The following is a 23,414-nucleotide window of genomic DNA, read 5'->3' as shown; positions in this document are numbered from 1 at the left end:
ATTTGTGTGATTAAATTGTAAGAACAGTTTTGTATTGCTGACGTCCAATTATCCAAAACTATGCTTAGATACACAACAGCTCTCTTTCGTTTTGCTTAATGTAGTGTACACATCTTCATTAGTTATGTATAGCCTCTAATTACTATTGATGAGACTAGGTGATTCGGGTACAAATCTATAGCTTTTGTTATTCTAATGAGTCTTATTTACCCTCAGATCTCCTGGCCAGTGGGTTTCAGAGTGGGGCTTTGTGAACGCAGATATTGCCGGGTTGCTCTAGATACACCCACTTGTTTTTGTATCTGCCGACTTTGACAACCCCACCTCCCCACTACACCCCACACACACACACACTCACACACACATTATCACCCGCCTGCATGGATGTATAGCACTTCCCTGCTCCTCCATCTGTTTTTGTCCACCCGTGAAAAGGTCCATTATTATCTGCAGTATGCACAGTTGATGTAGCGCTACCTTCGCTTGAGCCTATCAAAGCTGCGTCCTGAACTTAGGCAGAATCGAAGAGCCCCTAACCCCTTCCCCAAATTCATTTTGATTGTCTGAGCTCGCTGTCTGAGGTCTTCAGTTGAACAAGTTTTCATAGCATCATTGTCTCCATCGTCCCTTTCCCCCAATAAAAGCTTCCCATCTGAATGGGGCTGTATGTATGCCCACTGGATGATGGCAGGCTCCTGATTAACCCTAGAGTGACTAGCTAATGTCATTGAAGGAGGGCCACCTGGCTGTGAGACTGTACAGTCAGCTGCCACTGAAGGGCCAGAATGGGAGACGACCAGGTGTTGGGCTCCAGCCCCCCTAATTGTTGCCATGTAATAGCCTGCTTGACTGCACAATATAGCCCAGGGCCGAGGATTAGGAAAAAGCTGTTGCCAACACAGAAGTCCATTTTCTTTTTTGCCAGTTTTGTGTGTGTGTGTGTGTGTGTGTGTGTGTGTGTGTGTGTGTGTGTGTGTGTGTGTGTGTGTGTGTGTGTGTGTGTGTGTGCATCTTCCTTCACCAGTGAGACCTGCATGTTGTAGAGTATAGTTTGTACACTTCAACCTAAATACTGACTACTGACAGTACAGGTGATGTTTGCATTGCATTGTAACAGAAATACCTTTCACTTCAAATCCTTTCTTTTTTTTTACAATGCATTCGTCATAAAAATTCTTTGACACTACTGCGTGTAATTTTATTTACATGAACAAACTTACAGCCAAAGTCTGCATCTTTAACTGAAATATGTCCAATATAAAATATGAATGCAGATTAACTCATTCTTGCCCCCAGGGTAACTAACCCCTTTTGCACTCCACATTCAACCTGTCGTATATAACCTGGTGCTGATCATTATTATTCCCACTAAATGCCTGGCATTTTGCATAATGCTAGGCATTCTAATTGGCCCGATGAACCTTACATTGAGGGGCCAGTGGAAGAACAAGAGACTTCAACGTGTCTCTGTGGGGGGAAGGAAATGGAGGTGCTTGGCATTGACGCATCACAGTTAGTTTGTTGCACATGTCACAAGCATCATCAAAATTGCAGAAGCCTGTGTTAATTCTGTTTTAATATTTCATCAGTGCTTTTCTGAACAGAGTTATTGTATGATTAAAATCAAAGTCATTTGGCATGACCCAGAGTTGGCACACTCCTTGTGTAATTTAAGTGTCAGATTGATTTTATTGTGTCAAGTAAATTATAGATTGCTCAGGGACCTTGATTGTGGCACAGCAGGGCTGTGTCGTCATTATTTTCAGAGGGGTTGCATTTTGCCCGTTCACATTTATACAGTGGTGTGTTAAAAGATAATCTAAATACCATTGTCATGGAAACGAAGGGCCAAAACACAACTGAAGTTTGCTGTTTTACTGTTGACTTGGACTCTAAAGTCACATGATAATTATTTCGCTATAAATGTCTTCTTAAAATATGGAAGGAAGAGGAGATGAAATGCCTCACATGCAATCGGATGGGTTTCAATGAAAGTCTAAGTCCATTCTGGCCTGTTCAATTTCATCTTTGACATTTTATTATTAAAAGTTCAAATTGAGATCAGATAGATGTTTCTTTTTTTCCCTTTGCTCCATTCCGAACAATTCAAATATCAGGATGTGAAGGAAAAAAACATGTTGCGTATGCACCTCAGATAGCTCATAAGATGCACACCTTTGTCCTAACCTAATAATGTTTCCAGAGGGCTGAGGCACTCTGGCCATCATCACTGACAAAGGGGACCTTTAGATAGAACTCTCACCCAGAACTGTATCTGTTTATCTTCATCCCATGAGCCTTTTTCTCATCTTATTATGACTTTTTGTTAATGCACGGTAGAGGCCTGTGTGACTGTCCGGCTATAATGGGCCTGTGTTTGATTAATCATGTTGATCCATTGTGTTTCACATCTAAGGCTGCTGCGATAGGACTCATCAATAGAGACCAGAGTCCTTTGAAAAGGAGATTGGTCACAGACTCGGCTCATGCGAATGTACAAGACCTGACAGCTTTGATGGCTGTCAGGTCTGTGTTGGACAAACCCAAGTTACACAAATTACGATATAAGTGAGTATCTTCCTCTTACCTGTTTCTGTGTGTTGATAGGGCATCTTGTTGTTTTTGTCAAGTTTTTTTCTTTAAACCTTCAGCAATCAGTCAGTCTTTAGATAGTTTAGAGGTCAACATTGACTTTGGTGTAGGAGCTATTCTTTTGATTTGTTGTGGAGCAGAAATCGATTTTAGTGTCCCCCAGTGGACTAGTGAGCTGCCAGAGAGTTTAGAAAATGGGTGGCAACCCCCTCCAGTCAGCTCATAAATAACCTGGTCATGCCAGTTCGCAGAAATCAGTTTTTGTCTGTAGCTGCTGTAAACCTGTGTGAAATCACTGATGGGCAGTGATGATGTCACAGGTTAGGAATGATGTCACAGCCATAACTTCCCATCCTGCTGTTTCTATGCCAGATGGACGGCAGAGAGGTGTGGAGGTTGGATCTTCGAAAGCTCTTACTGTGGGAAACGCACCCCTCTGGAGGTGTCATTAACCTGGGCTTACAGTTTGACTCAACTCCTTTGAGGCTCCCAAGCTCAGGTTTCCTAGGCCCGCTCCTAATTAGGTTACTTGTTATAACTCTCAGAAACTAGCTATTCCTCTAGAGTTTATGATGAAGTGTATGTCTATGCGCTCAGAGAATCGACACAAACACCTCCACTCATCATAATGCACCTGTGACACATTCAGGCATTTTCTGTCCTGCTATATATTGAAAGCAAATAGCTGTTTAATGAGACACCAAGGTTTGAGTAGCTGCCATGTAAAAAGGGAATGAAACAAACACTACGTGGTTACCCTGCTGGCTACTCCCTGTCATTCATGCTCCCACTTAATCAATCACAGTCTGTTATTCCTTCCCACTACACCTTTACTTCCTCAGACAGCTTTATTGCCACATTCACTCTCTCTGTCTTTCAGTGACTTTCTTTCTAAATGTCTCTGTCTTCTTCCCTGCTTTCCCATAATCACCTCACACCTAGATCGGCCTCTGCAAAGACAAGCTTCACACCTCAGCCCTCGCTTTGACAACAGGTACCGCTGGCACTCTCTGCCTGGCCTCTCTCCAATCAACACCTGCTCAGATTTATCCCTCTTTCTTTCCTTCCCTTTTTCTCCCCATTGTCATTTTCTTTTATTTATCCATAGTTCTGTTGCATGATTTTGTAGCTCCATCAATCATGTTCTCTGTTGCTTGTGTAAAATCTCTGCCATTTTTCTTGCCCTTATATCTACCTGAAATGGATGGTCATCCATATACAGTTAAATCCTTTATCCATACCAGTGTCTCCTGGAGATAGCTCTGGGATTCCCTGTTGCAAGTCTTCTAAAAATTGTTTTTTGACCTTGTTTCCACAATACTTTTCAAGTATCACTATAATTTATTTTTTTGTTTTGCTAAACCATGTGAGCAGCATACTCAACCGTGGATGAATGGGGTTTTCTGGTATTGCACATTCAGTATGAGGAAGTAATGCACTGTGGCTTTCACCAAAAAAAATAAAGACTGCTTATGCTTTTTTACCTTGGGTACACTGGTACCCCAATTTAGCCCCTCACCCAACACACACACTCACACACCTTCCTCTGAACAGGCCAATTATGTGACTGCTGAGAGTCAATGGTGTTGCGAGCTACTCCTGAGTTCCTCTCGTCACCAAGGTCAAGCTGATTGGCCCAGGTTAATCGGCAGATGTGGGGCTAAGAGAGGAGGGGGTCAAGTACCTAGAGGCGGCCTCTACCTCATCTCTCAACTGTCCCTCTTCACCACAAGAGCCCTTTTAACCAGCAGCACTTCTACAAACTGGATTAACCTTGGCTGCTGCTTTCGAGGCCCAAGTTGCAGGAGTAATTCTTGCATGGCTAAGCTCCTTTTTTGCAGCTGTAATTTGGTATTCTTCAAGTAAAGAATGTTCCTCTGAGGAATATGTAAATATGAATGTTCATTATTTTAGTTTGTTGAAAGTTCTTGTTAGGCTTAATCAACTTTCCCTCACCAACTACCACAATGGGGTTGTATTGCTTAACATTTCTAGTCATCTGGAGCTCTTACTTGTTTGGGAGATCCATCTCTTTGTCCATAGCGCAGTTATTTGTGGTCCTCGCCAAATTTACTGCAGTAACGTAACGCTTTTGAAAATTGTGTCAATATCGTAAACACAAAGAAACCAAATACAACGCCGTTAACAATTAAAAAAATATATAATAACTTTCAGTTTATGACAGAGTTATCTTACAGGTGGTCAAATGTCTACATTGCTGCTCTAACTTTCAACCAGACACTGACCCAAATGGGCGTCTTTCCCAATGTTGGTGAAATAAATTTATTGTGGGTTCGTTTCCTCCTCAGAAGTTCAGACATGTGGATAAAAGGACAAAAAGCTGCAGATGACACCTCCAACAGTAAAGAAGAAAAGAACACATGAAGTCTTACATCAGAGCAAACTTCACTAAGCCCCGTCCACACGATGACTGATTTTTTTTTAAACGCAACTTTTTAAAAACTCATCAAACGATTCACGTCCAAACGACAGCGTTTTTAAAAAAATCTCCGTCCACACGTAAACGCACCAGTGCGTTTTCGAAGACGGCTATAAGCATGCCAGACCATGTGGTGGCAGGATTGAGTCAAATTTTATCCAATAGGAATCCTCCGTGTTTTGTTGTCACAACACATGGGCCCATAAATATGGCGTTGCAGCGGTTTTCATCGCAGGCAAGACGTCAGCGTTTTTAAAAATTCCCGGGGATACGCCGTCCAGAAGACAACGCAGACCCAGCGTTTGTAAAAAATTCCACCTCAGCCAGCGTTTTAAAAAAATTACGTTTTCGTTCCGGATATCTGCGTTGTCGTGTGGATGGAAGGCGTAAATGCAACAAAAAAGTTGCGTTTTTTTAAAAATCCTTCATCGTGTGGACGGGGCCTCAGTCTGACATGACATGAAATCTTCAATCTATGGGGTGTTAATGCTACGTTTTACAGACCATTAGTATTAAGCTGAATCCTCCTACCAAGTTCGAGCCTTATCGATGGTCCTGAAGCATATTTAAGTTTTTTTCATGAATACACCCCACCCCCCATTTTGTTTGTTTGTTTGTTTGACAAATCACACGCTGGAAATACATCAGGATTTATTGATCTAAAATATGGATTACCTCTGGGCTATATTCTTGGTCCTCTAATTCCTTCTACATCAACCCTTGATCTAACAATACAGATTTGAGTCTAACTGAAAATTTATTACCAATTATTGAAGTGTTGAATTTAAATTAAAAAATTTAATTAAATCATTGAAGTAGGGGCCAGCTCCCCTTGACATGGACTACATTTTTATTTAGAAACAGTAACTCCCTGTGTGAATTCACAATTTTTGATGGCAGAAAATTGTGACACACAAATTGTGTTTGATCCTATCCACTCATGTTTTCAGCTCACTGAAGAAATAAAAAGCTGTTGTTTTTACTCAAGTAAATTCTGTCTATGAAGAAGGCAAAGACATGACTTTGCAGCATTTTTTTTTCAGACTTGATTACTGTTCATTTGTGCTGCTCTGGTCTGCCACATGGCAGTACTAAAAACATTCAAATTGTTCAGAATCTTTCAACTAAAACTACAAAAAAAGTTTATCATATGCAGATTTTGACTTTAAATTTGAAAAGTGCACGTCCTTTCATCCATGTCTTCTTAAAGTGTATCTTCAATGCTCACTTGTCTCTGAATAAAGGAGCACTATCATTACCGAAGAAATCAGGGTCTTTCAACATCTTGTGTCCTCCAAAATATCATTCCTTCTGACAGACACCTCATTTAAAATCATTGTTATCATAGTTCCAATAAAACTGTTAGATCTAGGACTCAATGCATGTTTATACAGCCAACAAAACTATAATCGTCTCTTTTGTTTTTTTCCTTATGCAAATCAAGGCTGTAAAGATGGAGGGTGTCATACTTGTAGAGATAGTAGAACCCATCGCCCCAAATTATCAATCAACTGAACTTTACAGTTCAGTTTTCTTTATGTATCGCAGGCAAAAAAAATATTGACATAGCCTGCTGATGGTTTGGTCTTTTCTCTTTAATGACAGTTGGTGGAATTCTGCAATTAATAAATGTTGCAGTGCTCCAGTGAAACACAGGGAAGAAACTGTTAGTATTTGTTAACATGAATATTAACAAATTATGTTACTACATTTTACAAATCATGTTTCTGGTGTGGCGGCACAGTGGGTAGAGCTGTTGCCACACAGCAAGATGGTTCCGGGTTCGGGTCCCGCTCTGCAGAGTTTGCATGTTCTTGTCCATAGTACGTGAGCATGCGTGGTTGTGTCTCTGTGTGGCTCCGTGATGCACTGGCGTCGTGCCCAGAGGTCCCCCGCCTCATGCAATAGCCAGCTGGGATAGGCTCCAGCTCCCCTTGACCCGCGACAGCAGATAAAGCTTTGAAAGAAAATGGTTGGATGGATGTTTCTGGTAATATGAGAAAAAGGATTGTTTTAAAGCCTCAATACATACAGTAAGTGTCACTCCTGGTTGCCTTATGTTCAAAGGTTAATATTAAAAAAAAGATATCAGTATGATGTGTGTGTCAGTCAGAGACCGGAGGTGTTTGAGACCTTTTGTTAGCAGGGACTCAGAAATACAAAGACAGAGGGAGAGTGTATGTTCAGGATGCTGCTCTCCAGATTCAGAGGTCAAAAGAGGCTCTTTTGGCAGTGTGTGTGCGTGTGTGAGAGCATGTGTGTGTGTGTGTCTCCATGTGTCGGGTGGGGTCACACAAGGCACTGGAATGATCCCAGTGGACAGGCAGTTTCAGGACCAGTCCCAGTGGACAGAGTATGGAAGAGAGGATGATGCTGATGAGAGGTGGTGGATGTTGGCGGACGGGGTCCAGCAGGGATGTAGCAGCCTGCTAATGAACAGCCATCTGAGGCCTCCATTCACCTTGAACATTGGCCACTGCAGCTGCCCTGACCTTGGCTTTGATCTACAAAGATGCTTGACCCCAACCAGATCTGCTCTCCACCCCCTGCCATCTGGAATGGATGTATGCATATGTATACATGCATGCACAGACCCACAGATGTATATGTATACATGCATGCACAGATACATATGCATGTACACGCAGGCTGACCCTTACACATGCACATATGCTTTCACAGGTTTGACAAAGCGGTTGTCTTGAGTGTTTTTTAATGTTTGCATGACCAAACCACGGATTTGTGTTCTGTGTAGGTTTTTGGAAACCTACACTATGGTCAGCTACCGCATGACGATCTTCAGTTATTGCTGTTGTCCTATAATAGAAAGGGCAAGATGGGTAAGGATCTTTATCCACAAAAATGTATTTTTCCAAAAGTGCAAATGTAGATAATGGATTGGGTTTTCACCTTTTGTTTTTAGTGCTAACTCAACTGAAACCCCCACCACACTACTCATAACTCAATAACTGCAGTATTGTGTTTCTAGATATCAGTGTTCTGTCATTTTTTCTTACATTAGCTGAGATATTGGAATTTTTCTCCTCGTTACAATATGTCACACTCCGTGCATGTTGTATTGCAAAAATTCCAAATTGGAATACGATTACTCGGAAAATAGGGTATTCTTGGAAATTCCCAAAGTAGCCCAACACTCACACACCCCAGCACGTATTGCTTGTCCACTCAGTTGAGCTGTAAATGACAGTTATGTCATGGGTGACTTAAGTTGCAGTCCATCTGTGGAAATAGCGACCTGTCTACATTTTCCTTTTATACACTTCATCCCTGGCTTTATGGGAGTTTTTATAACGTTGAATGAGAGCGGCATTGTATGCTGCAATGCAGTTCGGTTGAAAAGGCTTTTACAACATTTTCTTCTTATAACACTAGAATACTCGGGACTTTTTTCACAAACATCAAGCTTACAAAGAGATGCAGTTCATTTTCCATAAAAATAGGTCCGGGGTTTGGTATCCGTGACATAGGCATAGTATTGCGTCACCGTTCTGGACATATCCCTTGATTAAGTTACTCCATGGAGGCAGTAGTCTGTACATACACAGTAGAACAAGATGTGCCCATGGCTTAGTAATTAGAGACAAACAGAAGCATGAAGTGCAAGAGAGGTGAGATTACCCTTCAGCATGCATCAGGTCTGCTTTCTGTGCAGTAATTTCTCATCCACAGATAGCATCATACATTTACTTAAGTGAGCTGATTTGCTACCACTCGTCTCTGAAATACCTTTTACCAGTCTCCCTCCCTCGCTGCTTTCTTACTTAGCCCATCATAGTTCTCTTGCCTCTTGATAACTTCACTTGCTTCATTTTTGTCTTTGGAAGTTGTTGGGTTTTTTTCATCTCACCCTGTATCATCCATTTGTCTAATCTTAATAGAGATCAGTGGAAGGAAGAAGTGGAGGGGAAGTGTGTGCCAGAGTCCGAGGGAGCGTGGGCTCCAGCTGGAGTCAATATTTGCTTTAGGAATCTCAATAACAAGCTTCCAGTCATCTGCATGTTTGATAATGGACAGCCATATGGCTCTGTTGACCCACGCTGTGCCCAAGTTCTCATTCTGTCTCCTTGTCTTTCCTTGTTTTCATTCATCCACTTCTCTCATTTCTGTTCATCAATACCTTTTTTTTTTAAAAAGTATTTTTTGTTTTGTTTTATTACCTTTCAGAGGACATTTGGTTTTTGTGCAGACATCCTTCATCTCTCTCCGTCCTCCATAAAAGCCTAGGTATGCCCTGATCATCTAACGAACGCACTGCGGAGCTAGCAGGTCGGACTCTGCATCAGTATCACAGACCTCACAGAGCTGTGGCCCAAGTTACCATAGCACTGCTGACTGGGATGCCCTTTGTTTTCTGAAACTGTTTTTAGCAAGTGACAGAAAGGAGTGCTACTCCTGGAGTACCATACTTCTATATAAAGCTCCAGAAAAAGCTCCAGTATATTTGTGATCTTTAAATCTACCCATTAACTTCCTTTCAGTTCACTTTTGCTCACTTTAGGTAGGAAAAATGCAAATGTTTCATTCATGGATTTTTGTTTTTTTGTATTTAGCATCCAGATTACAGTATATGCACTGATACAAAACTACAAAAAAAAAGTCATTGTGTAGTTGTTTTTTCATTTTTGTATGAGTTCAGATTTATTTTAACCATTTTAATATATGAATAGAGTACATTAGATTTAGAAGATTGAAACTGTATGGGCCATGAGGTGCGTGGAACTGAATATTATTGCCTTTCACATAAGTATTCAAGCCCATTGTGCCCCCTATTGTCCTCTGTCCTTTGTCTTATCCCACCCTCTGTCCATCTATGAATGTCTATGGGAACAGCTCGCTGTGGAGCTCTCTAGTGTCTGAAGGCTCAGGTGCCCGTCGCCCCCACTTTGACATGGTTCTCTCAAAACCATTGGTCATGGTTGCCTCGGCCCCTGCTGTGGCGGCATGTGCCCACAACAGGCCCGCTGCCCAGTCACTGTCTGGTCCTATCTATATAACCCAGACCAGAGGCTCTCAGCCCCCTCCAGCCTATCTCCGTGCAGCCTGCTTCAGCATTGGCGTCAGCAGCAGCCCAGTGCCACTCCACCCTGGCAACCGTAATGAGATGAGAGGGAGGGCACCCCTGTGTAGAGCAGCAAGAGGTGTGTGTGTGTGTGTGTGTGTGTGTGTGTGTGTGTGTTAGTGTGTGTTAGTGTGTGTGTGTGTGAGTGTGAGAGAGCGAGAAAGCATTTGTTTGTAGAGCAATTTGTTTGGTGCTGTTTGTCAATGAGGATGGCTTCAACAGACTGCTGTGAGAATAATAAGAATCACTGTCAAACATACAACCACTGTTGAATCAAAAAAAAAAAGTGCTTTTCTCATTAAGCCATCAGAGATAGCTTTCTACTGAAACCATATTTTACCACTGCTCATCTCCAGATATACTTGGACATGTTTATCATAATGATATCAGGATCGGTCATCAGCGTTTCCCAATCCCATCCAGAAGTCATTTTGCTGACCCAATTATTTATTTAATAATTGGAGCGTTCTCATTTCAAATCCAGCTATCCACCCTACATGCTAGCACCTCATGCTCCACTCCCTGCTTGTCACTCTGAATTTCAAATGGTTCCAATTTTCCCCCAATAGCATGGAGAAGTGGCAGGCAGCACATCGGGGAGGGTAATCCCAGACACGCTGCCTGCAACAGGAGTTATATTAGAGGAGAGAGAGGGGGACAGGAGATTTTTTAGACCATAATGCCAGTAGTCATGTATTATTTCGATTTTTTTATGATTATTTTGGAGACTGCTTTCTCATTTAGGAATGTGTGACATGGCTGATAGCTCCATCTTTGCTTCTGGCTGAGCTGCTGATGGTGAAGCTGCTCTGCTCAGTAAAGCTTCCTTTCTTTCCCTCCTTGTTGATAAATTGTGCTATAAACAGATGCATGCTTACGGCAGAGATGTTCTGATTGTGTGAGCATTAGGTTAATGAACTGTTTACTACTGACTAAGGCTAACTCCACCTTGCTGCCTTGTTTGCGTCTCCAGCCTGCCATTGTGTTTTGTTCCTTGACAAGAGCTCACCAGCTATGAGGAGCGAGCGCTCTACCTGGAGGCCATTGTTCAGAACCACAGAGAAGTCATGACCTTTGAGGACTTTGCATCACAGGTCTTCTCCCCTTCTGGTTATCCAGTGGGTGGAACAGGTGAGGAATGAACCACATTGTTCAAATTCATGTTTTTCATGTCTCTTTTAAGCCCAAATTCATCCCATAATCCCACTGTTACCTCCTCATATGACCATCCTCCTCTCACCTTTCTCTCTTCCTTATCTCCTTTCCACCTTTTCTGTTGGCCTGTTTTCCTCCTCCTCTTCCTCCACACCTGTTCACCCTATCATATTCGCCACCCCCTCATTCTCTCCACTTTTCTTCCACGCCTACACTCACTGATGAATATCAAACAACGGCCCGGCCTCGTCACGCCATCCAACTGACTTCAAAGACTCTGCTTTCTCCTCATCCTCAATTCTCACTCACAATAGTTTGTTCACCTCTTCTTATTTAAAACTGCATCTTTCCATGCAATTAGTGTCCCTTGACTGTAAGCTGCCTTGTTAAATGAGCAGTTCCATTGTTTCACAAACACATCACAGATCCGACTGACAGTCAGCAGCTCATGGGTGTCAGCACAGCAGTCTTATCAGTCCATGATGAATGGAATGGAAAATGTGTCTTATCTTGTTCTTCCTACTTGTACCAGCTCAGATCGATTGGTAACAGCACTGAAATCAATACAGGATTACACTTTTCCACTCTGTTGAATCCCAACAGACATTCAGACTGTTTTGACAAGGAAAGTGTTCAGAACACCAAACCATCTAGTCATTTTCAAATCTGTCCGTGCTTATTAGTTTTAAGGATGGCTTTAAAGTGTAATATTTTTACCTTGTATGTCGGCATGTGAAAATGAAACTTCTGAATTTTGTGGACAGTGTGGTTCATATTCTCGGTAGGCAGGTGTAACATTCAGAGTGATGGCAGGCAAGAGTGATAAAAATCTCCCCAGACTGACCTTTACTCTGATCCCCAGCACCAACTCAGCTGCAGGGCAAGGTGGAAGGACACAGAATCATAGATGCAGAGGCAGGAAGAGCTGGCAAGAAGAGATGAGGGAAATGTATTTCATGTTGCAGAAGATTTTAACCACAGTTCCTCTGTGGTGAGTGGCAGGTCAGAGTAAAAGCATAAAGGTTAGCCTGGTAGGAGAATCGTGTTCCATAGGATGGTCTGTGGCCAACAAGAGAGGCCTGAGCAGTCCAGAAGTCTGAGGATGGTGTGTCGACCTCAGTGTGGCAGAAACTCATTCTGTGTGTGTGTGTGTGTGTGTGTGTGTGTGTGTGTGTGTGTGTGTGTGTGTGTGTGTGTGTGTGTGTGTGTGTGTGTGTGTGTGTGTGTGTGAGCCATTGCAAGTTTCTGTGAGGAGGATCTGTGAGGAGGAACAGAATAAATTTAAGAATATAATTACATATTTAAATAAACTAAACTATATTTTACCAAAGCAGAATAGATTAAGGCATTAAGATTGGGAAACCTAAAGTGTTCATTTGAAAACACACTGACTGGGTAAGGCTGTTATCACATTATCACTTCTTTTACATGTTAAAACAAATCATCTTAAATCTTTAAAATGCCTCTTAGGGTTTTCCATGTGGCCCCAAAGAAACATATTCAAACAGTCATTTTAGAGAACATTATGAAAACCAACAACCAGCAAAGACAGTAGTTCCCATTTGTTAGGCTGCAACCCATAATCATTTACTATTGACTTAAATAATCGTTCAGTGTTAATTCAGTGTTAATATTTCTAGACATCATTTAGTTTATTTCTTGACTTAAAAACGTCCAGCAGCCACTCGAATTGTGTTGTCAGGTATCTTTCTCTGCTATATTTAGAATCTGGAGGTTTGTCTGAGCTAAATCACACTGTCATATTTATGTATATTTAATATGTACTTTAATGCACCCTGTATGATTGTAGATTTTCATCCATTAAGCATACAGGTTCGATGCATGATGGCTGGCTGACACTGCTGCTCATTGTCACCTTTGTGGAACATTCCGCCCCCCTGTACCTGTAGCGTGTGGTAGCATCCGCTCCATAATGCTCTGAGTCCCATTGCTGCCACTAACATGTCATCCATGTTCCATGACAGCGTGCAGGCGTTGGCCCGGGATGGTTTGGGACATGGATTACCCCTGGGCCAGACTGGACTGTAAGACTCTGCCTGCTTCCTCCACACTAGGCATGACACCCATTCCACCAGCATCCACCCGTTTGTTCACTTGGATCGCCCTGAACCCACCATCGAATCACTGAGGGTTGGGTTTGACTCGGCCCTGCTGTAAAACCAAATCAGTTGTTGAGCTGAAGAGGGCGTCCTGTTAAATGAAGCACTGCTACAATGTTTCAGTGTTAACCCTCGACCTTCTCCTGTCCATCACCACCAGTCTTTTAACCCGTCTGGTTCGTCGGCGTCCTCCACAGCCCCGCCCTCCATGATCGTGAATGCAACCCCTCATCCTTCTCATCCTGCAATTTCAGCCCAGCCATGCTGCACGAGCTACTCCATCTGTGATCCACTTGCCATCGTGTTCTGCCCTTGCTTTGTGACACCTGCTCTGTTCAGTGTTATCATTTTGCGTTTGTCCTCTAACCCTTGTTCTAATAAGGAGCAGAGACTTCTCTCTGCTGAATGAAAACGACTTTGGAGCTCTTGTGACAGAGATGCCTCCCGACATCTTCTCCTTCCTCACCCTAAACCCTGACTGTAACAGAGGTGGTATATAGTCTGTCTGTCTGATGTCGCCTTATAAACCGCAATTCATGATTTCTATTTCAAAATGATGTTATTTGTGAGCTGTACAGGTTTATTAGGTACCATCAGACTACAGATTTCTTCTGAATGACTCGTTGATGAACCTCATCTGTCTTCTAAATCCTCAGCAGTGTGACGCCTCACATGCTGTCTGAATGTCCCTCTACGTCACTAACTTTTCATTAGCTGTGTTTTCTACAGTAGTGTGGTCTGGTGTGTGTCTGTGTGTCAACCTCTCTCTCACACAATGCTCTACTTTGTTTTTCCCTTTTAGATTAAAAATTATCTTTAAGGTCCAAATACTGTAGATGGCGAAGGTAAGCCCCGAGTCAGCCCAGAAGCCTGTCTCCGTCCAGCGGACTACCTACCGTTCGCTCGTTCACTCTTCTTGGCTGCCACCCCCCCCACCTCTTTTTTTTTTTCTTTATTCAGTACTAACCACGCTCTATTTACTTAGTGCTCTGACAAAGAGAAGGGGACAGAGAAGACAGGCTGTTTATTTGGGGTGTGTCTTACTGTTTGGGCCAAGCTGGTAATTGAAAGTGATGCACGGTGGGGACAATTAGCACCTGACTAAGTAACAGCATGAACAATACGGCTACACTTCTGGCCGTCGCTTCTGCATGCGGAGCGCCTTTATCTCTACCATCAGCAAACAATTTTCCCTTTTCTTTCTGTCCTTTTTTCCCTCAACTCCCCCCCCCCCCAATTTCCTCCTGTTGGAGTGTGCCTGTTTGCCTGGGGCAGACTCTGAGACTAACACCTGCCGCACTGGAAGACGTCTTTGTCATCTAAAGCCTTGTTTGAACTGCTTGCAGAAGGGACCAATGGGATAGCAGGGCCATTTAAAGACTTCCTTTGTTTTCGTTCTCTCGCCCTCTTCTTTCCATCTAAAATCAAGCTCACCGAAACAGAGTTTTGTTTGAGTAAGGAGTGGCTATGCTGAGATATAATAATGATGATGATGATGTAAAAGTCTTTTCTGGATATAGATAGATTTTTACATTCTGTAATTTGTAGGAAAATAAATCTTTCATAAGGCCACGCAGCTGCAAACATAATTTAATATCTGAAGTAACCACAGTCATTATATCGTCTTTTTGTTACAGCAAATTCACAAAGTGAATGTTAATGTCATCAAGTGGAGGCCGTGCTCCTGTCTGTCTGTCCTTACAGCTGGAGTTTAGTTTAAAAAAAAAACAACCATTATTTACTATTGGAATGACTGGAAGAATACGGGAATGCCGGATTTGTTCTGTCCATAAGCCCCGACCATCTTTTTAGCTAAGCCCCTCCCTTTTTTCTATTCATATGCAGATTTGTGAATTCATGTGCGGAAGCCCCTCACCTCCCCTATGGACCATCACAATGCACCCCCCCCCTTCCCATGTTTCATCCGCAGCCCGGCCCTCGTCTCCCAGCGAGCTGCAACCCTGGATGCTGCTGGTGTCCACTGTGCTGCTGAGTGTCTGTTACTCCAGCCATCTGCCATTCCTTTTAGCTGCTGCAACTTGAGATGCCTCCGAAAAATGGCAGGAAATAAAAGGATAGAGGGGGAAAAAAATAGGCAACCAGATGCCATCTTGACAAAGAAGAAAAGTTGTTTAAACTCGAGGCATGGGGCAGAGGCGTGTTGCGGGGGCCTGCAGTCAGGGGTTTGGTCAAGGGCACGCTGAGGAAGTTTCACCAACATCTACAACACTCGATTGTCCTCAGCAGCATTTGATGCTGAGGTGTCCTTATTACTATTTACCATCCCATAATCACTGATTTCTTTATTTTATATTTGAAAGGTGCCGACATTTGACAACAGGAAAGCTCTGCATGTTCACAACAAGAGCATAATGTGTAATTTTATTCTCATTCAAGGCTTTCTGTTGTCACACTGTGAAGAGAATACTTTTTTTCCGCCTGTGGCTATAAAGGTTACCGCTCCTTTTTATCCCGTAAGCATTTGAGAAAAAAAACGTAGGGAAGATAGACAGCTGCTTTTGCAACAAGTTGTCCTTATCTACAGCATGTGAAAGAAGCATGTTATCTCTTAAATGTTTTATTTACTGTCTCAAAATGTTTAATGAATCAAGGGGTAGGAGGAGCTCAAATTTTTTGATGGTTTGGTGGAAATCATTGAACTGCTTAATCTTTTGTTATGGGAGCAGCCATGTGCATGACGACGCATGCTGGGATTGGCTATCACACGCAGCCTTCTGAGCCCTACCTGCATCAGTCTGGGTACAAACTGTCCCTCCATCTCTCCCCACCCCCAGGCTCTTTCAGCAGCAGCACTGAACCTGGAAACACCACCCCAGCAGCCGACTCTGTAGACCAGGTGTCTCCCACAATTCCCCGTGCCACGAAGAACCGAGTTTCTGGAAAACTCCGCCGATCCGCCAGCGCTATAAGCAAATCCTCCAACTGAACTCTTCAACTCCATCACCCGTCCACCCAAGAGTAGTCTATGATTGTTTCTTAAAGAACCTCAAACACACACACACAGCTGTGACTGCAAAGCATTAGTTCTTTTTTTGGGGTTTGTTTTTTGGTGTGTTTTTTTTTTTCTTTCAATCTGTATAATTACCGTATATACATGCAACTGGAGCTTAATGCATTTGTTTTTTTATTTAAAAAGCACCCACTGATTTTGTTGACACATTTCCATTTGTCATAATGTTTGAATATTTAATCAAGATTGACACATGATTTAAGCTATTTATGTTCTTACTGGTGGGTTCACTTTAAAAATCAGACTTGTGTGATGAGTCTTAAAGTAGCCTGTGACAGAAACATCACTGTTTTCTCAGCTTCTGGCACAGACCTGATGCACTAGAGACTCATGTTCTTACTATAGTAAGGGAATGGGAGACTATTATTGCCTGTTTCTGCGTCCAGTGGAACACTTAGTGTGACAAAGTGCTTATTGAAACAGCTGTTCATGTCATCATGCTAGAACTGCACAAGAGATTGATGTGATTGTACATGTGTCTACCTTTTTGCCTCCTGCTGCACCTGTCAGCACGTTTCGGTCAACAAGTAGCCTCTTGAGTTTGGACCCGGCTGGAGACGTATCTCTGTGCAACGAGAAGACGGCACGTGGAACACCTGCCCACACAGACAGGCCACGCTGTCCCTGCAGCTCAGCAGTCAGGGGCTGGTTAATGGTTTGGAACCTGGAGCGGACAATCGATGACATCTTTCTAACTTGTGCTGAATACAAATTTGTTTGGGTTTTTTCTTAATCACTCTATTTTTCCTTTTTAAATGAATTCCGATGGATTTTGTCGTGATTTGATTTATGCAACTCTGCTGGAATGAGAAAAGACTGCGTCTGTAATTGCATTCTGATGTCGTTAACATAGGCTCATGTCCGGTAATTGAATAAGTTCCTCCTGTCTCTTTCCTCTGCCATCAGTTTCCTTGTCCGGTGAAGCTAAGGCATCGACATTCCAACGTTCCTACCCAACTTTCTTTTTTTTTTTGCACTCTGATTAACTTATGTCGAATGTTTCTCCTGGTTCTTTGTTGTAAACTGCTTTAAGTTTTATGGCTGGGCTTATTAATTGTACATAGAAGGACTATTTGTGTTTTTGCTGTTATGTTGTATTCTGTGTTCATATGCTATTTTGTGAAAATCCCACCAGAGCCTCAGGTGAATCGTAACTCCGCGTGTGTGTGTGTGTGTGTGTGTGTGTGTGTGTGTGTGTGTGTGTGTGTGTGTGCGTGTGTGCGTGTGTGCGTCCTCTAAGATGCTGTTCCCCCTCCATCATGCTCACAATCAGATTTTAGTCTTTTCTTCATGTGGGACACACCTGAATCACGTGTCCTCATTGCTGGTCTGAAACAAAGTGCCCCCCCATCCAACCACTCACTCCCACCCCTTAAAGGTCACGTCACTGTGTTCCCCACCTAAAAAACAAAAGAATTTAAAACAGTGGAGTTCTCTAGTTCTCTTTTTACTCTTTAGTATAGGTTTTGTACTTCTCCATCTTTATCTGTGAATGAAATCTAAAGCACAGACTCATCCTCTTTCCCATGATCCTTTGCTTCATGTTGTCTCCTGAGGTTATACAGGAGAGACTGGGGGGTTGTTATTTGGAAGGTGGCATGCCAGAGCTGCACTCTAACAGCATCTCTAGCAGCAGCAAGGTAGGCCGTCTCCAACCTGCCTGCTTGTGTCGTCATGGTAGCCTATAAACACCCCACACACATACACACACACTCTACACTTAGGCCCTCTGAGGGCTCCACCCAACCTGCAACATTATCCCCATCTGTTGCGCTGTTCTGCCTTACTTTCCCCTCGCTCTCCTGTCTTTTTTTTTTCTTTTAACTCAGCAGTGAGAGGATTTATGGATCTGTTTTTGTGCTTTTGTTTATTATGTTCTTGAAGAATGTATAGATTTACAGGCCTGGATCACATCTTGGGTTTTTATTTCCCCCAAAGCCACTTGAAGGAACTGCCCAGGATGCTGATCTGAAGATTGTAGACTCTAGATGATGTCTGTTGATGGCTTAGTTAGATGTTAGTTTGGACCAAGATAAGGATCATGTCTTATTTACAAGAAGAAAATGAGCTAGTGCTAAGTTGGAATTGCTTTTCTTCTCGTTTTAGAAATCTTTGTACATTGTGTCAAATTTGAGGGCTTCGTTGCCCTCAGGATATAAATATATTAATGCCTGTAATATAATCTTTGTATAAGAGAAAGAGGGAAAAAAGCTTGAAGATTTCGACATTACTTGTCAACATATCAACCTGTTTTTAACGATCGAAGTCCTGCTATCTTTATTAGAAATGTGAAAAATGAAACATTTCATTAAATCAACTTGAAATTCTATGTAGCGTTGTTGTTTTTTCCTTTCTCTACATATCAGCCAGTGGCGTCAGCTCAGATTTTGTGTAGTACTCCCGTGTGTGTATGTGTGTGCTGACATGATGGTGCTGTTACCATGGGCTTTCTGACCCTGGCCCTGCAGTGTTAGCAGCAGCAGCAGGAGTAACCTGACCCTCCTCCCATCTGTCTCCCCTGCTGCTCAGCCCCACTTGGGAGAGGCCAGCATAAATGAACCTCGCCAGGAGTTGCAGGTGCAATGGTTGCAGCACCTACGGGTGCCCTGCCTTGCCTGGGTCACATAAAGACGCAAGAAAAGCACTTGACCGTAATTGGATCCCTAAAACGGTGTGTGCAAGAAAAGGTGAGAAAGGAGCCTAATGCTACCTCATTTTCACCCGACTCATCGCTGTCCTCATTGGCTCTGTTTACAACAGAGCAGACAGGGGCTGCTTGTCCCGGCCCCTCTGAGGCTGACATTGTGTGATTACCACCAGATTGTATTATTTTATGTGTTAACACCGTTGGATGTGATCTATTTTCACGCTTCAGATATCTTGATGCATTGTCACTGAGGCCTTAAGGGGCAGTAAGGACAGGTGCAGAGATTAATGAGCTGTGACAATCTTAAAAGAAGATTGTTAATCTCAGTGTAAGGCTGATTAAGTGAGTTTCATAATGTTCTGAGGTTAGCTCCACGCTGAAAGCATGTGTTTGTAAGACTGGGTTGACACAGTTGGAGGCTGCCTGCTAAATTACAGCTGACATTGTGCTTTACAGGTCAAATAGGAAAATCTAAATCAACACAAAACCAACCAAAATCGAGCTGCATGAGTCTCCTGAAGCAGAGAGATGTTTTACTGCTGCAGAGGTGAGCTGTGCTCCGCCACCTATTTGTCCCCCTGTCTCATTCTGACATGGTCTAAAGAGGGAAATTTACAATAGGCCCTTAAGTGCTTCTCTATGGCAGCATCTATTGAGCCACTGCAGTGATGATTTACAGTGAATCAGGCTGATGAATCGAAGGCAAAGGTTTGACCAAGAGGCCTTCAGAGGTTTCTTTTAGCTGTTCAGGACGTAGACTCCTAACAAACACGGAGTGCGACCCGGTGGAGGTGAGGGGATGGTGCATAGACACAGGTTCCTGGAGTGAACTCCAACTCTTTTTGAGCTCCACAGGTCCGCGGCTCCACACCTGTAAACCACCTGACAGTACAATAAAAGCAGGATAAAAACAGCAGCTAATAAATTTAAAAATGATTGAGGTATAGAGAGTTTGTTATGTTGTCCACAGGTTAAATAAATAAACTTGAAAACTGAATATTTTCATATTGGTAAAATAATAAAAATGAGCACACTGGGAATGACACTACAAAATCAAACTGATACAAATCATACCAAAGTATTTTAAATCTACATTTTTCATAATTTGTCTTTTTACATGAAAATATGCTTCAGGAACAAATTTCTGTCAGGTTCAGAGTTCTGTAAAGTGAACAAAATGGTTCAAATTATTTTAAGTCTATTATCAACTTATTTTAGAACTTAAATAATATTATTAGATTTTCAGGAAAAGGAAAAAACGATGATTTTGTCTTGTACACGCCTTTACCGTATAGTTGTTGTTTTTTTAAATCGTGTCTTAAAAAGTGAAACCACCTGAAGACGTGTCCTTTTGAAAATATTTTTTATTTCGATAGACAACAACGATATTACACATACAATCAAAGCGCTATAAAAGCCAACATTTAAGAAAAATAACTTGTCCTTAAAAAAGATTGCATCTAAGGTAAGAGCTTTACGTTTTTCTTTTTTTCTTTTTTTCTTTTTTTCTTTTTACAAGAGCTGTGGAGATTGGAGATTAAAACCCGACCCACGACAATTATCACAACTCATCTTGTAAATTTTGACAAAGAAAGCAACAACAACAAAACAAAATAAAACAGAAAACATTTGGCTATACGACATGTAAACTGCCAGACCGATTCACAGGGGGAAATCACAACAAACACAACAATAAGTTACATAAAATAATTAGAATAAATAAATAAATAAGCATATGATGGAAAATATTGCAACAATCTTCAATAATAATAATAATAATAATAATGATAACAATAATAATAATAATAATAAAATATGTGCCAGTATTCAAAATTAAAACAGTCCATGTTGACATTTTAAGGCAGTTATACAGCAGGATTTGGATGTATACTATGTCGCACTATTTGTATAGCTACTAAAGGCATTTGTGGCTCTACTAAACAGGGAATGCTTAAGTCACTCTTTTTTCCCACCAATACGAAGTTAATAAGTCACAAACTAGCGTAAAGCTGCAGTCATGGAGCAATCACGGTCGGTGAATTAAGAAGGCTCTGATGGGGAAAAGGATTTCTGAGAATCTTAAGACATTTCTTAGGTCTAGAAGCTATCATTGAACTCATGTGCTGTTCTAGAAAAATACCCTTTAACAGTCAAACTAACGTTTTGTATTCTTTTTTTTCCCCTTGATACTCTAATTTGAGAAATAAAATCTCAAAATATGTAGTTAAAATATAGAGAGAAGCGGTCAACGATCACTGATTGGCATGGAATAGACACCTCATTAAACACCACTTAGACATTAAACCCATCTGCCTTTCATTGGCCTAAAGTTATGGCAGTGAGCATCACAAACTTGTTTGTTTTTTTTTAAAAACACCAAAGCCACTTTCTTGTTTCTCTCGTTTTATTCTCCTTCGTGAAAGAAAGGCACGAGTTTTGTCTCTAGCAGGCGGGGCGCACCGGCATCTGGAGCAGGATGACCTGCCTGTTCTCCGAGGGGTGGCACTTGTTTATGTGCCGGGTGAGCCCGGGCGAGCTGTACAGAGTGGCGGGGCAGTACTTGCACGGGTAAATCTGGGAGGAGTGCATGAGGCGGAGGTGTCGCTCCTGACCGGCCCTGCTGGTGAAGCTCTCCCCACACACCGGGCACAGCAGACAGTCCACCGGGCTCAGATTGAGAGGGCTTTGGTTTGATGCTTCCTCTGAGGATGATGACGAGGATGAGGAGGAGGAGGAAGAAGAAGAGACCGAAACCTGCTCTGGTGCACGATCGCTGGTTTGAAACCCGGGCTCATCCACTTTTCTTTGCAGGGCCTGGTGTCCCATGATGTGTTTTCTTAGGTATGCCTGTCGCTTAAACCTCTTCCCGCAGTACTGGCAGTCGTAGGAACCGTCTTCGGAGCCGGACTCGGACAGACCCGGACTCGGGGTGTCTCTGTCACTCGCGTCTTTGGCTTCGTCGGAGCCTGACTTGACTCCTAACGGTGGTAATTTTGCCATCTCGTGTTTGATGCCCTGTAACGGAGACATCGTGGATACGCCGGTGCCCCGGGGTTTGTGCCAGCGGCGGTGAGAGGCGAGATTGGCGGGGCAGCTGAACATCTTGTCGCATTCGGGGCACCGGTACTCGACCCTGACGATGCGGGAGCACTTGTGCTGCGCCAGAGAGAACGGATCCGCGTACGCCTCCTTACACAGCTGGCACACGAACTCCCCCAAAGGCTTGCTTCCTCCGGAGGTTTGCGCCCTCGGCTTCATCTCCACCGGCCCCTCTTTGATTTTGAGACCCAGGACTGGGGAAGTCGTCACCTCGTCTTCAAAGTTGAGTTTTCTAATGGCTTTGGGTTTCTTGGAGGCGGCTTTAGATTTGCGATCCGTGGCGTCCGTTGCGGGTCTTTTGGTAACGACGCGGTTACTCGGCGCCGGGAGGCTGCTGGTGATGCCGCTGCGGCTGCTGTTGCTGGTGCCGATTTTCAGGTCGACTGGGGCGTAAATGAGATGATCGAGGCCGGAGAGGGAGGCAGGTGTCGGGAATGACTCGGCAGAAATAGGCGAGCCCAGATTGAAACTTCGCTCAAAATATTCCCTGTCGTGCTCCTTGCTGATGGGCCGGGTGGGGCTGTAGAGGACTTGGCACACCGCCTCCGGGTTGCCGAACTGTGCCGGTTTCTCCAATCTTGGCACCGACGCCTCAGCCGCTGTGAAATCCGGTGATGCTGCGGTGCGGTCCGGACTGGACGCCACGGACATTGGAGGGGAAGGGTCCGCCTGAAACGGCAAGGCAGCTGGGGTGGGGGGCTCCTGGAGGTCATCTTCGTCTGGCCGTGTCCTGTAGGAAACATGTGCAGATTTCTTGTTTCTTTTTACCAGGAATCCTTTGGGCATCTTGGCGAGTAACAGCGGAAAGGCACTTCAGGGAGGTGGATGAAGTCTCGAGTATCCAGGTTTGTTAAAAATATGGCAACACTGAGCTTGTGGGACTTTATCTCCCCAGTATATCGATCCTTCTGTTGCTGAAATGTTTTCGTCTCCAAGGCATAGCTCCACTCTTTTATGCCGGAATGGTGCTATTGTTCTCGCCCCCCCTGTTGCAGCATCCCCGACCAATCGGATGAAACCAGCATCCCAGTGGATTTGATTATGGGAGGGCTTTGAGTCTGAGTTTGGTGGATTTCGTTGGAGGATGTGCAGATAGCTTAGCAGATGTACAGGCGGTTTATTACATTAATGTGTGCGCTCAGCCCCTCCCCGACAGAGGCACACGTCGGGACCCTCCTATTTTTACGGTCTGGTGGGCCCCTACACAACTGCACACGTGCCACTGCTTTGTGGTTCTCCTCTGGGGGTCC

General features: G+C 43.3%; 2 protein-coding genes across 11 annotated transcripts in view; one reads left to right on the top strand and one right to left on the bottom strand.

Annotated features, from left to right (window-relative positions):
* The window catches only part of ralgapa2 (Ral GTPase activating protein catalytic subunit alpha 2), a 119,323-nt gene extending 100,576 nt beyond the window's left edge, over positions 1-18,747 (top strand). For 2 of the 10 annotated variants that reach the window (XR_011038630.1, XR_011038627.1), the window contains 4 exons: positions 11,125-11,243; positions 13,253-14,232; positions 15,233-15,861; positions 16,183-16,307. Coding sequence is in view for 5 of the 10 variants with exons in the window: in XM_068339638.1 (XP_068195739.1) it covers positions 11,125-11,243; positions 16,183-16,334 (271 nt within the window). In the remaining 5 variants the exon portion in view is untranslated. Of the gene's footprint in view, positions 1-11,124; positions 11,244-13,093; positions 14,233-15,232; positions 15,862-16,182 lie in introns of those variants that run through there. The other 8 variants (XR_011038631.1, XR_011038629.1, XM_068339640.1 and 5 more) reach the window with 8 other exon arrangements.
* A 1,755-nt stretch (positions 18,748-20,502) lies between these two features.
* On the bottom strand, positions 20,503-23,069 carry insm1b (insulinoma-associated 1b). Its single transcript, XM_068339112.1, has one exon. The coding sequence runs from the start codon at positions 22,948-22,950 to the stop codon at positions 21,508-21,510; it is 1,443 nt and encodes a 480-aa protein (XP_068195213.1). The 5' UTR covers positions 22,951-23,069; the 3' UTR covers positions 20,503-21,507.
* Between the last annotated feature and the right edge of the window lie 345 nt (positions 23,070-23,414).

Source organism: Antennarius striatus, chromosome 17 (assembly GCF_040054535.1).
Source record: "Antennarius striatus isolate MH-2024 chromosome 17, ASM4005453v1, whole genome shotgun sequence".
NCBI lineage: Eukaryota > Metazoa > Chordata > Actinopteri > Lophiiformes > Antennariidae > Antennarius > Antennarius striatus.
This window is presented reverse-complemented; position numbering and strand designations above follow the sequence as displayed.